This window comes from Petaurus breviceps, unplaced genomic scaffold, assembly GCF_028583685.1.
Source record: "Petaurus breviceps papuanus isolate PSGF00001 unplaced genomic scaffold, PetGlider_PUasm1.0 90897, whole genome shotgun sequence".
Taxonomy (NCBI): Eukaryota; Metazoa; Chordata; class Mammalia; order Diprotodontia; family Petauridae; genus Petaurus; species Petaurus breviceps.
Genome location: NW_027187374.1, coordinates 12963711 through 12982325, shown reverse-complemented (window position 1 = coordinate 12982325; position 18615 = coordinate 12963711). Strand labels below are relative to the sequence as shown.

General features: G+C 35.6%; 1 protein-coding gene and 1 pseudogene across 4 annotated transcripts in view; both read left to right on the top strand.

The window, feature by feature from the left end:
- DYRK1A (dual specificity tyrosine phosphorylation regulated kinase 1A) overlaps positions 1 to 18615 on the top strand; it is a 231499-nt gene that overhangs the window by 192624 nt on the left and 20260 nt on the right. For all 4 annotated transcript variants that reach the window (XM_069075024.1, XM_069075021.1, XM_069075023.1 and 1 more), the window contains one exon: positions 3302 to 3449. In XM_069075024.1, coding sequence (XP_068931125.1) covers positions 3302 to 3449 — 148 coding nt within the window. The remainder of the gene's footprint in view (positions 1 to 3301; positions 3450 to 18615) is intronic.
- On the top strand, positions 6479 to 18613 carry LOC138151492 (NADH dehydrogenase [ubiquinone] 1 beta subcomplex subunit 9 pseudogene; annotated as a pseudogene).

Genomic DNA, 18615 nt, shown 5'->3' with positions numbered 1-18615 from the left:
GCTTATAACTTGGCCCTTTGGGATGATTTGCCATGACACTTATCCCAGAAGTTGTCCTTGACTATTGGATTCCTGGCTGCCAAAGTCTGGTTGCATATCTCTTTCCCATAATGAGCAGAACCATCTATAAATCTCTCAAAACCATGTTCTCAGTACCTAGCTCTAAAGACCATTGGGCAAACAAAGAATTAGAGTAGGACTTGAAGAATTAATTCTCTAACAACATCACAACCAGTCATGTAAGGAGAACTTTGCTTGCATTACTCAGCTCATTCATAATGGGTTCTTCTGGATGAAGTATAATGGAATTGACTTCATCAACCATTAAATTAATCTAGGACCTAATAGTCGGTAAGCAGTTATTTTTCAGAGGTAATGTAGTGAGTGACTATTTCAGGAAACTCGTAGTCAATCCCTAATAGTATTTTGGTGTTCATAAGCAAACAAACAAAGCCTCTACTCAACTTCATCCTTATAATCTGAGGACTCTAAGGAGATAGACCCCATAAAATCATAAGGACCCAATAGGAAAAACTCAGAAAACTCACCTTCAGTCTTATAATCTATTTTATTTTCTTGTCTTTGCTCAACAGAGGTAGACTTGTGAGTAACTAGGTAAATACGAGCTTATTAGAATATCCATATAGGAAAAAGAAGTTATTCAAAACCTGAAGAAGTCTCTAGGCTTCCTTTTTAATTAATGGAGGAGCATTTGAATGATCCAGGTGCTTAATTGGGGGGGGGATTAATCTTCACCTCTTGTTTCTTAAGCCACCATCTGATTAAATACCCTTTGTCACCATAGCCTAATATATACCATTCAGCATTACATCATTAAGTAATTATGGAAGTCAGTGCTCTCAGGAAGTGGTATGTTTTTTAAGATTTCTTCCCACTAAGCCAGCAATATGAGGAATTCAAATAACCTGGAGGATTAATGGTGAAAGTATACTGAATTTTTTCCCACATAAGAGCAAACAACTTCTGACTGTACCCTAGTCACGAAAATATAGAAGGCATTGGTGAAATCAGTGATTTCAACCCAGTACACTGGAGACTGGGCTACCTAGTCCATTGGACTATGGATTACAATGAAATTTGCCATTCAGAACAGATAGGCCTAGATTGAGATTGTGACTTCTATATCATCCTTGATCATCAAAATCGTGAAAGAATCTCACCAGGGCAAAAAGAATCAGAAAAATATTAAGGGGAGTAGAAATGTCAGTTTCAGTGATAAGATGGAGAAGTGAGTGATGGTTATGTATGTAGGAACATGCTTGATACTGCAACTAATTTGATATGTAGAGTTTCTGAAAGTGAGGAGTTGTGGGTAACTCTATGGTTAATATCCTGAGGGAGGACTTAATTGGGAAGTGTAATGAGTTCAGTTTTGGACAGTGTTTAGTTTAAGATGTTTCTGAAACATCCAGTTTGAAAAGACCAAAAGGCAATTGGTAATCGAGGGAAAACTTATGATGTGAAAGACAGAAGGGTTCTAAAAAGAGAGCCTTGGTGACTACTCATTTAATGGGTTTAACGTGAGTTATGAGTCACAAAAAGGAACCTGAGAAAAAGCAGTAAGATAGATAGGTAGGATAACCAGAAGAGAATAATTGCCATGAAAATCTAGACAGGAAGAAATAATATTTACAAAGAAGGTGATCCAGAATTGGCAAACAGTGCAAAAATATCAAGAAGGATGAGAACTGAGAAGTTTATCAGTACATGTAAATATCTGGTATGAATGTTGGTGGAACTTATGGGTTCATCATGAAATAATATAATAATTATTATGATATCATATGCTATAATCATTAAGTCACTATGCATAATCTTCTTGAATTAATACAGTTTTGGCTATGTGAGTTTTCAAGTTCCAGATTGAATCATGAAAAATGGACTTTTTTGAAGTCTTTGAGTCTCTGGAATTTGATTCTCTTGATAACTGGAGAAATGTTGGTTGTCAGTATATGTAGAAGTTTAACATTTTAGGTTTTTAGGTTAGTCACTGAATTTTAGCAAATACATAACTATTCAGTGCTACCAGAGTTAATAGACTTACAGACGTGGAACGAATTTCATGGATATATTTAGGTTAACCTGGACTTGACTAAAAATTCTCTTTATATCATTCATGAGAAATGATCATCTTTATTTAAAGATCTCAGATGAAGTGGGGGACTCTACTATAACTTGAGGCAACACCTTCCAAATTTTGATGGCTTTATTAGGAAGCTTTTCCTTTCTATCAAACCTAAATCAGCCTCTTGGAGAGTCCTACCTCCTACTCATAGGTCTGCCTTTTTCATTCACGAAAAACAAATCTACTTCTTCCATATTGTATTTAAAGTATTTCTGATTACTGAAGCATTTTAATTTGTTATCAATTTAGGTTTGTTTTTTGTTTTTGTTTCTTGCTTTTTGGAGGGGGGAAGGCAGGGCAATTGGGATTAAGTGACTTGCCCAAGGTCACATGGCTAGTAAGTGTTAAGTGTCTGAGGCTGAATTTTAACTCAGGTCCTCCTGACTTCAGGGTTGGTGTTCTATTCACTGCGCCACCTAGCCACCCCTATTAATTTAGTTTTAACAATTGTAGTTAGATAATTATATATTTTCCTCCTTTTTTATTTGCTCTGAATGAAAGTAATTGCAGGGAACAGGGTGGGAGCCAAACTGGTACTCTCAATCAGGATTACTATTGATTTTTAAAGAATCCAAATAATATTAAAAGCTAATGTTCTGGGAACTCTAGCTGTTCAGTGAAATCAGTGAGGTTGTACCCATTTGAATCCTTTAATTAACTTTTTTGTTTCAAAAAGGCAAAATGATCCACAAGTTAAAGTTGTTTGATGTCTTTAACAGTTTGCCAAATGTGATCCCCCAAAAGGTAATGTGAAACAAAGATCATGAACTGTTATGGCTGACACCTCACTTTTTTAGTTAAGAACAAAAACTTTGAAAATTTTGAAAATGTGTAGTTAATTTAAAAAAATGTTATAGCCCTGGAAAATAAAGGTAAACTTTGGGGAAGGAGAATGATTATAACTAGGAAGAAGGAAAACCTGGGTTCTAGACTGAACTCTACCAGTAACTAGTTGTGTGACCACTTAATTTCTGGGCCTTGTTTTCCATATTTATAAAATAAGTGAAGTAGACTAGATGAGGCCTCTCCTAGCACTGATAATACATTTCACTCACTATGATATGTGTTTCTGTATGTGTTTAATTAGAATTCTGGAGCCTTTTCCATGAATAAAGTATAGATATAGATGCATAACAATTCTTTTTGTTTTCATAGGTTGTAAAGGCATATGATCGTGTGGAGCAGGAGTGGGTGGCCATTAAAATTATTAAGAACAAGAAGGCTTTTTTAAATCAAGCCCAGATTGAAGTGAGACTTCTTGAGCTTATGAACAAACATGATACTGAAATGAAATACTACATAGGTAAATAAAATTTAAATGTTTGCTTTTTCCCCCTTCCAATCTTTGAATCAAACTATTTTTTAAGGTGCTTGATTAACATGGACAACTAAGTTGCTTTTAGAAACTAATAAATTTGCATTTATGAGACTCAGTTCTTCACAGTAGAACTCATTCATATAAAAATTTTTCATTTTTTAGAACTCATTCATATAAAAATCTTCAAAGTTTATACTCTAGGAGGTCATCAGTGTATAAAACAACTCATATTTAAATACTTAATTGGGTCCAGGATCTCATCAATTTGGGTGGTTATATCAGTGGTACAACTTTCTTATCTGGTATATATTTCACCATAAATCTTCCATGGGGAGATCTATAGCTCTTTTTTTTTTTTAAGCAATTGGGGTTAAGTAACTTGCTGAAGGTTACACAGCCAGTTATTTCTGGGTGTGGTGGTAAGTATCTGAGCCCGGATTCAATTCCCAGGTCATCCCAACATTGGGGCTGGTGCTCTTACTTGCTGAGCCACCTGGCTGCCCCTAAATAATTGGGGTTAAGTAACTTGGTCAAGGTTACACGGCCAGGTGTTTCTGGGTGGGTGCTAAGTGTTTGAGCCTGGATTAGTTCCCCAGGTCATCCCAACACTGGGGCCGGTGCTCTTACTCACTGTGCTACCTGTCCGCCCCGAGATCTATAGCTCTTGAACACTGTGTCTTTAATTCTATGGTTGCTAATGCATTTAGTCTGTCTTTTCTTCCCATTATCTCATTACATAACCAGTATACCTCTTGTTATGATCATACATTTCTGGGATGCTGCCTTTTCTGTCATTCCTTTTGGGCAAGATATTGTTAGCAAGATGGTAGTGAATACCTCTTCCCCTTTCTTTCCATTCTTAAGATTATCAAGCCATAAAAGAAGCACTCCAAAGTCTTTGGACTCCCTCTGTGAGACCTAATGGTGATGAGAGGACACATATATCATCTCCCCATATTAAAATGTAGACAGTTTATCTAAGTATAGTCTTTTGTCATTGTTCATTTATGTTTAACTTTTTATATTTCTCATACTTCTCTCCATTTTGTGTTTGAACAAAACAGAAATTTCTTCAAAACTCTGGTATTTTTACCAGAAATGCTCAAAAGTCCTCTATATCATTAAAAATCCATTTTTTCCCTCTGTAATTTTATATTCAGTTTTGCTGTGTAAGTTATTCTTGGCTGTAAATCCATTTCCTTTGCCTTTTTTAATATTGTATTCCATGTTTCCCACTCATTAGTGTCTACTAAATCATATGCGATCCTTACTCTGGTGCCTTGGTACTTCAATTCTTTCTTTGTGGTTACTAAGTATATTTTCTTTAATCTGGAAGCTGAGGGTTTTGACATAGAATGTCTAGGCTCTTTTTTTGGCCATGGTATTCAGATAGGCTTAAAATCTTTAATTTTTTCTCCTTGGTCTGTTTTCTAGGTCAGTTGTTTTTGCTATAACATACTTCACACTTTTTTTTAATCCATTTGACCTGTTGAAATTTTCGGAGAGTTTGTTGGTTGGTTGTCATAAGAGATTTAAGAAGTCTCTTATGTCAAGTTGTTGATTCCCTTTCTGATTCTTTTCTATCTCTTACAAAAATATTTAGAACTCTTTTTAAAAACTCTTCTTTAGTCATTCAGCTCAAATTTTATACTCCTCTACCTTGCTCCTTTATAACACTTTACAGGTAAGTCTATATTTTAAGTTAATGTTGCCTCTGACCTCCCTGTGCCTCTGCCTTGCATTCCTCTCAGTAAACATTGTCATCTGTTTATCTGACTGTAGTTAGGACTGTAGGTACAAAGACAGAAATGAAATAGTTCCTTCATTCAGTGAACTTAACATTTTGTTTGGAGAAATTGTGTACATACATAAATATACACCAAATAAGTGAAAGGTAACAGGAAGGGATGGCACTAGTAGTGAGAAGGAGTGGGGCTAGGATTCAGAAAAGATCTAATTTATGTGGTGCTTAAGGAGAACTTAGAAGCCAGTTAGGGATTCTAAGAGATGATGATGAGGAAGGGAGTACATGCCAGACATAGGAACCCAACCTGAGCAAAGATATAGATGGGAGGTGGATTGTTGTGTGTAAAAAGATAGAACTAGAAGCCTGATTTGGCTGGACCACAGAGTAGGTGAAGAGAGCCTTGTATGAGAAGTCCAGAGAGGGGCGGCTAGGTGGCATAGTGAGTAGAGCACCGGCCCTGGAGTCAGGAGAACCTGGGTTCGGATCCGGCCTCAGACACCACACACACACACACACACACACACACACACACACACACACACACACAAAACTAGCCATGTGACCTTGGGCAAGTCACTTAACCCCAATTGCCTTATCCTTCCCCTTCCAAAAAGCGAGAGAGAGAGAAGTCCAGAAAGATATGTTAGAGACAGTTTATGAAAGATTTTAAGTGCCAAACAGGATTTTTGTATTTGATTCTAGAGTTAATTGTGAGCCATTGTGTTATAATTATACAGGGGTCAGACCCCTGTTTTAAATTTTTTTAAAAATATTTACTATGGAAGCTATGTGGATAATGGATTGAATAGGGGAGAGATAAGCAGAGAGTTAACTGTGAGGTTATTGTATGTGAGAGGTAATGGGGGTATGAACTAATGTTTAAGTTTAAATGTGAGAAATGTTATGGACACTTGACAGTTGATTGGAGAGCAGAGAAATTCATGATGGTGCTAAGGTTATGAATTGGGTGATTGGAATGATTGATGATACCCTTAACAGAAGTTAAGCAGAGGGCTGGGTTTTCTGTGAAACATAATAAATTCTTTTTTGGACATGCTGAGTTTGAGCTGCCTTTAAGAAATCCAGTTTGCATGTCCAATAAGCAATTATTATTATTACTATTTTTGGAGGGGGGAAGGCCAGGGCTATTGGGGTTAAGTGACTTGCCCAAGGTCACATGGCGAGGAAGTGTTAAGTGTCTGAAGCTGGATTTGACCTTGGGTCCTCCTGACTCCAGGGTTGGTGCTCTATTCACTGTGCCACCTAGCTGCCCCCCAATAAGCAATTATTAACCTGGGACTAGACCACGGCAGAAACTAAATCTAGGAGTCATCTGTATAGAGCTTATCATCAAACCCATGAAACCTGATAAAATCTCTGAGAATTTACAATCACTCAATCAGCAAGCATTAAGCAATATGTCTGGCACATAAGAAGTACTAAACATTGGTGGAGAGATGGCTACGATAGTAATGTTATTATTGTTAAAGAAAAAAAATCATTCTTTACATCTTTTAATTTGTGATGCAGGTGGATACTATCCTGGAACAAGTCACTATTATGCTATTATTTTGTAATACTATTCAGTGGAATTTTACATATGTTGCATGTGTGTGAGTGTGAATTGAATAAAAGTATTTTGAGGTAAATTTATCATATCTAGGTTCACTGAAAGCATCTTCAGTTTCACTGAAGTCAGACAGTATGTTGGGGGTGTTTTATAGGTTCCTCCCATACTGTTCCTACATACTTTCGATTTTTTCCTCTATGTCTCTATATTTGATATATTTCTTCTCATGCACACTGATTATTTGAATTAGTTCTATCCCGTTCCTCTCTCTTCCTTCCTTAGCATATTCCTTTTTTTCTTCCTTTTTCTTTTTTCTCTTATCATCAAATTATAACACAATTGGGGAGCTAGGTGAATAAAGTGGAGAAAACACTGGTCCTGGAGTCAGGAGGACCTGAGATCAAATGTGACCTGAGACACTTGACACTTACTAACTGTGTGACTGTGGGCAAGTCACTTAACCCCAATTGCCTTGCAGAAAAATAAGAAACTAAAAATTATAGCACAACTGATCTCAAAATTCCATTTTAATTACTGGCTCTATGACCCTTGTTACAGATAGATATGGTCTTGCAGCAAGTCACTATACTACTTTTTATTGTGTAACATTTAATTTGTAATGGGCCTCTATTACATTAAGGTTCTGAAGGGACACTTGTTTCTTCTCATACTGGTGGAATGTAAATACTCCATCATGTAATTCTTTCTAGTTGCTCAAATATGTTGACCTTTCTGTGTTTCTCTTGACTTCTGTATTTGCATTTCAAAGTTTCTATTCTCTCCTGTTGTCTTTATCAGGAATTTTTAGAAGTTCAAATAAAGAGTTATTTCTTTTGTAGGATTATATTCAGTTTTGCCAAATAAATTATTTTTTTGTTATGAATTTTTATTTTTTTGCCCTTTTCTATTTAATATTCCATTTTTTCCTTTCCATTTGCATGGTAGCTGCCAAATCTTCTGTGATCTTAACTATAAACTTATCATTTTGGCAGTGTTCAGTATTTTTTCTTTGACCTTGAAGCTCTGCACTTTTGGCTTTTACATTTCTGGGTGTTTTCATTTTGTTTTGGGTTTTTTTTTTTAGGAGGTAATAAGTGGATTTTTTTTTTTTAAGCAATTGGGGTTAAGTAACTTGCCCAAGGTTACACGGCCAGGTGTTTCTGGGTGGGTGCTAAGTGTCTGAGCCCGGGATTCGATCCCCAGGTCATCCTGACTGGAGCTGCTGCTCTTACTGTACTACCTGGCCGCCCCAATAAGTGGATTTTTTTCTGTTTTTATTTTGCCCTCTGTTTCTAATAGATCAGTCTAATATTCCATCATGATTTTTTGAAGGCTTTTGTGAGGCTTTTTGGTTGAGGATTTTAGGTAGTTTCTATGATACTTAGATTTTCTCTCCTTGACCTTTTTTCTAGATCAGTTTTTTTTTAATAGAATACCATGATGCATTTTAGGTATGCCCACAGTAACCAACCTGTTTTCCAAGGATTAAGTATTCTAGGTCAGTATAGTGGGGCATATCCCAAAAAAGGCTTGCCATCTGATGACAAATTCTTTTAGCCATAACAATCCATGGAACAAAGAAAAATATTAAAAAGCCCTCAATCGGGGAGTCCAGGTGGTGCAGTGAGTAAGAGTGCTGGCCCCAGATTCAGGAGACCTGGGTTCGGTTCCAGGCTCAGATACTTAACACCCACACAAAATAACTGGCCGTGTAACCTTGAGCAAATTACTTAACCCCAATTGCTTAGGGGCGGCCAGTGGCGCAGTGAATAAGAGCACTGGCCCTAGTGTTGGGAGACCTGGGATCGGTTCCGGCCTCCGATACTTGGCACCGACACAAAAATAATAATAACTGGCCGTGTAACCTTGAGCAAGTTACTTAATCCTGATTACCTTAAAAAAAAGAGCCCTCAATCCTGTGTCTCTTCTGCTTCTTCAGTGATGGTAGAGAATTGGTAAGAAAGGGGGCATAGAGTGCTAAGAGTCACACATTTTTAAAATGCTATCAAATTTTATTTTGACTTATAATTCTAAATATGAACTTATCTATGGACAAGTAGATAGATTGTTGATGTTTAATCATGTCATTGTTGACATCTTGCTATGAATAAAAAAGAAGTTATAGTGAAATGGAAAGACAGTTCATAGGTACTTCTTGCAAAGACAAAGAAAGGAAATATCAGAGTGGGTTTATCATCTGCCTAAAGGTGACAAGGAATACTATTTCAAATGATGACAGATTTCAAGGTTGAAGGGACTTCAGACACTATATATAGCACAACCTCTTCTATTTGATCTTCATGTAGTGTGCAGTATTAATGATAAATTGTGCAAAATGAGTACCATGAAAATAACTGCTGTAACTAACATTGCTGTAGATCAAGGGATAAAGAAATTTTACCAAGAATTTAGTAAGACCCTTTGCATTAAGTCAGCAGATACAAAGTAGAGGTATTGATTTGATAGCTTTAGTATAAATTTGAGAAAATATGAAGGTGGAAAGAAATACATGGGAAAGCAAGGTTTAGGAAGAAGGTATGAGATTACTCATCTTTCTCCCCAATAAATATAGTATCAAATAAATACAATAAAGACTGTATGTGTGTGTGTGTGTGTGTGTGTGTTTGTATTTGTGTTTATATAAACTGAGAAGAAAAGACATTGTGGGAGTTCTCTGAAGTCAGATCAGAATAAAAAATTGGAATTATTTAAAAAAAATAAGCAGAATATATGATAGGCAGCTAAAACAGCTTAATCTTGAACTTCTTACCCAAGTAGTTTGAAATTTTTTTTAAAAAAAAAAAGAGAAATGACATTGACACCAAATATAAGAATTTTGTCTAGGCAGCTGCTGGCTGGGCTGAAGGTGAAGCAGGGTAGTAAGATGGGGTTGTGTGCCCTGGGTGTCTTTGTGACCCACCAGCAGAAGGTGCTGTGGCTCTACAAGAGGGTGCTTTGCCACCTCGAGTCCTGGATAGTTCACAGGGATGCTTATTGGTTCAAAGAGAGCTTGGTTTGAAGAATGTATGAATGAAAGAGATAATGGTAAAGGCCACTAAACTGCTTATGAAGGGTGAGGAAGAATTTTGGACTTGCCAGCATCTTTAGCCATATATCTTCCCTGATTCCCCTGGAGGCACTTCCTTTGAAAGATATGAGTGTTACAAGGTTCTCAAGTGGTGCTTAGACTATTGGCACCCCTCCAGAAGGCAATGTACCCTGATTACTTTGCCCAGAGGGAGAAATGGAAGAAGCTGTGCTTGGAAAGTCGGGATCGTGAGGTATAGCAGTTGAAGGAGGAAACTCCACGTCCTAAGACTGAAGCTCACACATACTTGACATAATAAAGTTACCAAACTGACATTACTGACAATTGCCTTTTCCTTGTATAGAAAAAATAATTTCCTTTGAGGCTCGAGTTTAGTAGGTTATAATTTGGAGACTAATTTTTACTGCTTTTTAGCAATGAAGGTTTGGTAGGCAAACTTCAAAGAACTATGAAGCTAGGGAAAGGTTTGATCTCTAGACTTAAGTTTGCAAAGTTAAAAAGTTATATTATCTTTATCTATAAAAATGAGGCATTGGTGTTGTGAATAAATGAAAACAATGTTAACCTGTCCATAGTAGAACATGCTTTGAGTTCTCCCAATTGCAATAGTTTTGTGCTATTACACTTTTTTGCTGTTTTCTAAAATTAATTTTGGCCAATTACTTGAACAAATGTGGAGATTTGAATGAAGTGAAATACAGAAAAAAAAAAAAGAATTTGGTCCAGAAGTTTTAACCAGTACTAATTTGTTGCCTCAGTAAGTGGATGAAAGAGACCAGAAAGCAACAGTCTGTAAACATCTGATTTATTTGACAAAGAATAATAGGTGACTGCCAGAAGCATCACTGAGTTAGACTACTAACTCCTTTGTCATATCTTATGAAGATGAATGAAAAGATGATTATGAGCAATATTATCTTTAAAAATCAAGAGATACAGTGAAGAATAAAAACCAGTATAAAGAAAGCTTAGCAAGATATCCAGATGTGTAAGGTCATCCCAGGCGTGAAAATGGAAGGAGCACTACAAAAGAAATGGAAAAAATTTGCAAAAATCATCCAACTTTTCTCCATTGAAGACTATTTTAACATTATAGTCTCAGATATACTTATAGAGGAGGGTGGGAATGGCAAGGACAGAAATAAGACTGTTTGGATGTATATATGTGTAGGAGGTCTTTACTGGAAGTAACATAATTATGAATGTATTTAGGGAATAATATATAAGGACACAGAAATCCCAAAGGGATGTGGGAAAATATCTCAGAACTTTTTTAATACTGAAAAAAGTACCTGAATGAGCACTAATAACTATGAATCTATATGCCTACTCTCCCATTTAATCCAAAATCTTTATGTGAGCCATCTGTACACAAATTGAGGACATTCTTCTTGAAAATGTTTTAGTAAGGAAGGAATAAGTAGACTTTCATAAGCATAATTCAGTAATGGATCACAATCTATACTATTTCAAAACTGACTAAAAAATGCAGAGAATATAAATTCCCCATTCTGCTTTGGTGACTAAACAGCCTTTGATTTAGTAGAGTATAACTCTGCTTGACAGATTTTTTTTTTAAACAGGGTGTAATATTAATTAAAATACTTTAATACTATTTGGAATTTATAAGACAAGAAACCTTGTTGAATGAAATTTAAAGTCAGAGGCACAAATTTAGGGTTAGAATTGGGGGTATGCATTTGGGGTTAGCCTCCCCAAAGTCTTGGTACTGTTTTAATCTCTTTATATACATATACATATACATACATTCACATATATACCTACAGGCATATACACATACATATATGTGTGCACTTTTAAAAATAGATATACATTTGTACACATACATATATTAGGTGAGATATGTATTCTTGTTGGAAATATCTACTCTTGTGATGGAGAAGATCCAGTTCAAATTGAAAGAGAATTCCCTGTAGATAGTGATATGCTCTAAATCATCCTGTTTCTGAATGTCATTGTATTTCAAAAAAGTTTCTGGTGGAGATCGTAGTCCTAGCCAGCCAGAAAAGAAAGACCAAATCTGTTCATATTTCAACATACATTTCAAAGGATTCCTGTCTAGAGCTTGTCCTTCAGTGTCTGCTCTCTGGGATGGACAGTCCGGAGGCACAGTTGGTGGCAGAGTAGAACTGGAGTAGAACAGGCTGAATTGCTGTTGAGAGGGAAGCAAAGCACCTTTACAGACCCCAAAGCAAAGACCTGTCTTTTTAATACTTTTAAGTTTGTTGCTATATGTCAGTAAGACCTGTAGTATAGCAGCCTCTGAGTGATTAAAAGTGAGTAGCACACAGAGCACAGTGGAGAGCCATATGGTGAATGTGATGAAGTTGTAACATACCACTAACAAGTAATTCCCCCCAACCATCAAAAGGAATAAAGGATGTGGTTTAGTTTAAAAAAAAAAAAAAACAAAAACAAAACAGCCCTGACTTTGGAATCAGGGGGTCTGATTTTAAAATTCTACATCTCTCCCATCCTGTCATTGTGGTTTTAGACAACTCATTTTACCTCTCTGAGCCTCAATTTTCTCATCTTTAAATTGAGGGGGGAGGGGTGGGCTAGATGGTTTCCAAGTTCCCTTCGTGTGCTCTAGGTCTATAATCAAGAAATTGTAGAAAAAGAAGAGAAGGTGGGCAAGAATAAGAGATGAGCCGTGAACAAGCTAACGTGTTCCATTATTACACTTAACTATGTCCGGAAAAAAATGAGAAAGGCCCGCAACATAGAGGGGTAGGCTCTCTGTGGTGCACTGGGGTATTGACGGGAGCTGTCCAGGTTTGACCTATGAGAATGGATTGTGATCTTCCTTGTTGAAGGGAACCCCCTGAATCCTTGAGTTCAAAGATCCATTTGAGTATAGAGGGTAGTTAGTGGAATGTATAATTCTGATTATACTAGTTATATAATTCACTCATAGAAAAAAAGGCCAACCCTTGTATATATAATGAAGTACTTCTAGATTTAGAGCCATATCTGTTTAGATATAGGAAAGCTAACTAGACTTTTGTCTGGTATTAGACCAGCTGTGTATGCATAACTTTGGGCAAGTTTCCTAATCTCTGGCTGTCAGTTTCCTTATTGGTAAATTGAGAAGATTAGATTCATTTATATCTAAGTTCCTCTCCACTGGTCTAATTTTATAAATTGACACTATTTGGAATGGCATAATGAGTAAAAACCTTGGGGTCATTAATTACCCCTCAGTTATGATTAGCTATCTTTAGCTAGTTGTTTTAAAAACATGTTTTAAGTCATGTTTTTAATGTGAATGTGAGCTTTAGTCTCTGTTGCTCAAAAAGAGATTATATTTTAAATTTAAGTAGCATTAACAATAATTTTGGAAGTGATAGACTCTTTAGTTATTATAAAAGTCTCTAAACTGCTCCTGTCCCCTGTCTCTTCCTTTTTCCTTCCATAAGTCCTAAATTAATATTCCAAAAAAGATGCACTTGACCAGACCAGGTCTTGCTCAAAAACCTTCAGGTGCTCCTTTTATCCCACTTCTCTGTACCTTTGTACAGAATAGTTGTTATAGTGAAAATTCACTATTTTCAGAGCTCTTGCTTTTTAAAGATATCCCCTTCCTTCTAGTCCTAGCTTAGGTTTTTGGTTTTTTTGCCTTTTTGGAGGGCAGTTGGGGTTAAGTAACTTGCCCAAGGTTACACAGCTAGTTTGTGTGTGTGTGTGTGTGTGTGTGTGTGTGTGTGTGTGTGTGTGTATGTGTGTGTGTGTTAAGTGTCTAAGCCGGAACAGAACTCAGGTCCACCTGACTCTGGGGCCCGGCTTTACTCACTGCGCCACCTAGCCGCCCCTACCTAGCTTAGGTTTTGTTTTGTTTTTAATTAAAACTCCAAAACTTTTTGTCCTCTGAAGCTTCCTCACTCTCTTCTCCCCAGCAAAAGTATTTATATCTTCTGTCTCAGATTTTCTCAAAATCATTTTGTCTTGTATAACACTTATATGTGTAAATGTATCTCCACCAGCCATATTAAAGTTATTCTCTCTCCTTTCCCCTGCCCCCAACCTATTTGTGAACATTTTAAGTATTATTAGTTCTTATCTTTGTTTCCCTAGCACCTAGATCAATGTTTTGATGACAATAGAGCCTTAGCATATGTTTCTCAAAATATAATGAAATGTCATTTTGTAAGTTAAATACTGTTTCTGTTTTGAGATCAACAAATTACTGGTTCTAATAGGAATTATTATATCTGTTTATATCTTTGTTTTGTGAGTAATAAGAAAAAGATCTATTGTAAGATTTGAAAATTGTCATAGTTTGTTGAACATAATGGGAGTAATTAACCCAACAGTAGGAGATGCCTGTTACATTTACCATTCTTTTAGAGTTAACATACTCAGACCTGACCAGATCCATTGATTCCCTGTCAAGTGTTTTGTTTTGTTTTGTTTTTTCACCATTTAACATAATCTCCTTGCTTTAAGAATATAACTAACTGGGGAGGGGGCAAGGAGTTAATTAGGCACCAAACTTGCATTTTATGTCTCTTTTCCATCTCTGGTGTTAAGTACTTTTCTTTCCTGGAGTGAGAAAGCCATTCTTATAAACTTGTCTTGACAGATAATCTTGCACAGGATTTTGCACATATTAGTGGAAAAATCAACTTCTTTAATAAGTCTGTAAATGCAACAAAAAAGTATAATTTTATATAATTTTATGGGATTAAAAACATCAATTTATTCCACTGTGGTTCTAGTTCCATATTTTGGCATCTTTATACATCTCAGTGACTAATTGATATCATTGGTGTGGATGTTCCTTTTACCAGTGTAAATTACAAATTCTCCCATAAAGAAGATCTGATGATGGCTGACAGTTTTTCTGTTTTTTTGACATTACATGAATACCAGTTGAATATTCAGGCTGCACATCCTTGTTTTAATCTTGATCTTATTGCAAAGGCTGGTTTTTTTCCCCATTACATATAATGCTGGTTGTTGTTTTAGGTATATAATATTAATCAAATGGAAGAAAGGTACACTTTTTCCTGTTTCCTAGTATTTTTTTTCCTCTTAAACAGGAATGCTTTTCTTCATTTATTTGTAAGGATTTGTGGTTAATTTTTATGAAAGTGCCATACATATTTTACAAGTGTGAATTTTCCTTTTTATTCCTATTCAGTAATCTACAGGGATCTACCATATCTAAAGTTTCAAAAATTCTTTTCAGGTACTTATTAATTTTTGGTAAGCTTTATCTAGTATAGTATATTGTGGCAGTTTTACTCATTGATTCTCCCTACAATTAGTTTAACTTTTAATATTCAAATGCTATGTCATGCATTGCATATATGTTTAGTATTGCTATTAATTCATGGTTTATCCTACCTTTCTGCAAAATATAATTTCTTGCAAACAACATATTATTGGATTCTGGTTTCTGATCTGTTCAATCCATTTCCATTTTCTGAATGAGTTCATCCTATTCATGTTCATAATTGTACTTATTAATTGTATATTTCCTTCTATCCTATTCCTTTATACTTTTTAGACTTTTTTGCTTCCAGCTCCCTTTTTATACAGATGAAGTTGGTGAAAGAGGAGTATGTTCAGCATCAGTACTATAGGTTAAATGTAATCTACTTGTTCCTATCCTTCTTCCTTTTCCTTTGCCCAGATCCCATGCACAGATTCTTATCTTTTCTTTTTGTGTAATTAGAGCTTGTTTTGCAGGTGACTAATCCTTCTTTTAGCCAACTCTGCCTCCTCTCCCACTTCCCTTTCTGCCATTTCCCTGATGAATGAAATCTATTTCTGCAACCAGTTAGTATGTATTTTTCCTTCCTTAAACCAGATCAAATGATAGTGAGGTTCAAGTGTCTCCTGCTGCCCCGCACCCCCACCCCTTCTTCCTAATTTGTCTTACTACTGGTATATCCTATTTAATAGGAGAATTTTAGCTTCCGTTCCATGGCTGTTGCTACACGTGATATTCTCCTTTCCCTTCCCCCCAGCATATTTTTCGCCTCCCTTTTTATCTTTTAAGATCTTCAAAACATTTAAAAAAGACAGACTGTTCAGTTCTTCTATCTTATTACATTCCTTCTGTTATTAACCCTTTTGACAATTAGAGTTCTCAGTGGACATCAGTTCTTTGGTTTTTATTAGTAATTAATGGAAGTCCTCTGTGTTTTTAAAGTACATTTTTCCCCCTTAGGATTATACTTAGCTGACAAGTTATTTTTGGTTGCTGACCTATATCTTTTGTCTTCTGTATTATAACATTCTAAGTTCCCTGTGATGTTTCTGTAGTGACTGCTAAGTCTTGTGTGATCCTCACTCTGATTCTTTAGTAACTGAGTTCTTTCTGACTCTTGTAGTAATTTTAGTTTGACTTATACTCTGGATTTAAGTGTAATGTCCCTGAGGAATTGTATTGTGTCGTTTCTGTCAGGAGGTGGCCAACGAATTCTTTCTGTTTTTATTTTGCCTTTTATTTCTAAGTGATCTGACCAAATTTCTCCTAATATTTTTTCTAGCTTCTTGTTTTTTTTTTTTTTTTTTTGTCTTGGCTTTTAGATACTCCAGTGATTCTTAAAATATCTTTCTTCAGTCTGGTTTATAGACTAGTTGTTTTTGGTGTGGCATACCTTATGTTTTATTTTATTTTTTCAATCTTTTAACTTATAAATCTTTTCACTTATGAAACCTATTTAAACCATTAAAAGAAACCCTCTTGCTTCATCTCTCCCTGGAATTCTAATTTTAACTTATGCCCCATGTTCTTCTTTGAGATTTTGCTTGTAGATATTCTTCTGGGTTTGTGTCTGAAGCTCATGAGCATTCCTGTCATTACAATAACTATTTAGGTGAGATTCTTTTTTTTAATTCTTCCAGCCTATTTCCTGATTGTACATTTTGTTAGGGCTATACTCTATATACTTTAGGAGGGAAAGGCTAAGCCAAGCTTATGTCCTTTTGGGTCTTTTTGGCTGCTTTCTTTTAGAGAATTGAGTGTTTTGTTATCCCAGGTTCTCAGGGACAGCTTAGCTTAGGCTGAGAACCGGTGTTGTTGAAGTAATTTGATCTAGTTCTTAGTGTGAGTGCTCCCTCTGGGTCTAAGCTCTGCAAGTTAGTGACGTCGTTTGGATCCGAGCAATAAAAATTTGCTGTTACTTGGAGTTCTACTAGACTGCTGCTCTACTCAGCCACTTCGCTTTTTGTTCAGTACAGATGAGGGCCTATGACCACCATGCTGAGGCATAGGTCTTCCCCTCAATTTGTGTTGTTTCTATGACCCAGGACTGGGTAGTGATCATTCACTTATTCCTGTTTACTACATACTGTCAGACCTCTGGTGTACAACAGACAGGCCCCCATTCAATCCCTGTTTTGAGGACTACATGACCATTTCTAATATCCTTAGACCTCATTGCTTCACTAGCCTGACCTGGGCTATAAAAATGTTGCACTCTGATTTTTTTTCCCTTGGACTTCCTAGTCAGGAATAAGTGTGGCATGTTTTCTGCATCTTTTTGGCATAGTTATAAAAAGGAGAATTTGGCTATAGTTCTTCCTGCTGTTCTGCCATCTCTGCAGCTCTCCTGAGGATGTCATTTAAGGCCTTTTCTTATATAGCGTTCATAATGAGTAATAAGCTTTAGACTACTTAAATCCTTTGTTATGACACCGTTAGGTCATTTACTATTTTTAGATTCTTTGCTGACTGTTTTTTCATGAATTATGGCCCCGTGTTCTTGAGAGATTATTTTTTAATTTTTTATTATCTTAAAAATTTTTGTGTCAGGAAGCTGTTTGGAATATTACAACATTATCTGTTGTTGTTCAGTTGTATCCAACTCTTCATGACCCCTTTTACAGTTTTCTTGGCAAAGTTACTAGAATGGTTTGCCATTTCCTTTTCTAGCTAATTTTATAGATGAAGAAACTGAGGCAAATTGAATTATGTGACTTGCCTAAGATCATATAAATATTAATTGTTTGAGACTAGTTTTTAACTTAGATTTTCTTATTCCAAATCAGGTGCTTGATCCACTGTGCCACCTAGCTGTCCTATATGATTTCCCAGATGCAATCTAGCTGTCTTCTGTACCACCCCCATTCATTGTCCATTAGTAGTTCTTGTTTAATATATATGTACTAACTCAGTACTTTCCTTATAATTCTTGCTTTTCCCCATAATTTTTAATTAACAGTTATATTTTTGTATAATCCATATTCTTCATTTGCTTTTTCCTGTTTGAATTGACGCCTGAAAGAAATACTCTGTCAAAATTGAAGAATATTTCTTTTAACCCATAAGATTATATAAAATGTAGCATTTCCATATAGGAATAGGATTGCAGATTTTTACTATGTAAATGTACCAAAAAATGATGCGGTTAAATATAGAGATTCAGATAATTGAAAGTAGGATAAATAATGTACTGTTTTATTATCAGGAAGTTGAAATGTATTTTACTTAATATTCATTTACAAAACTTTATCAGTCTTTTTTCCATAGGACATTTTAAAGGTACTTGTTTCTAATGAAATTGCTAGTAATGTTACTTTAGTGATTTTTTTTCCTACAAGAAACATTTGTCCAGTTATCACATATTGGACCATTAATATTAAAATTTTTTAACTCAGTAAGAGTAGAAAATGGTTAGAAATTCCAAAGTTATTAAAGGAAGTATCTTAGTACCCTAATATTCTTAAATCTGGTCATTTCAATTTTTGTATCTAAAAGACCTTACTCATTTAATTATTTGGTAACATATTGTTGTCTGATGTGAAATTC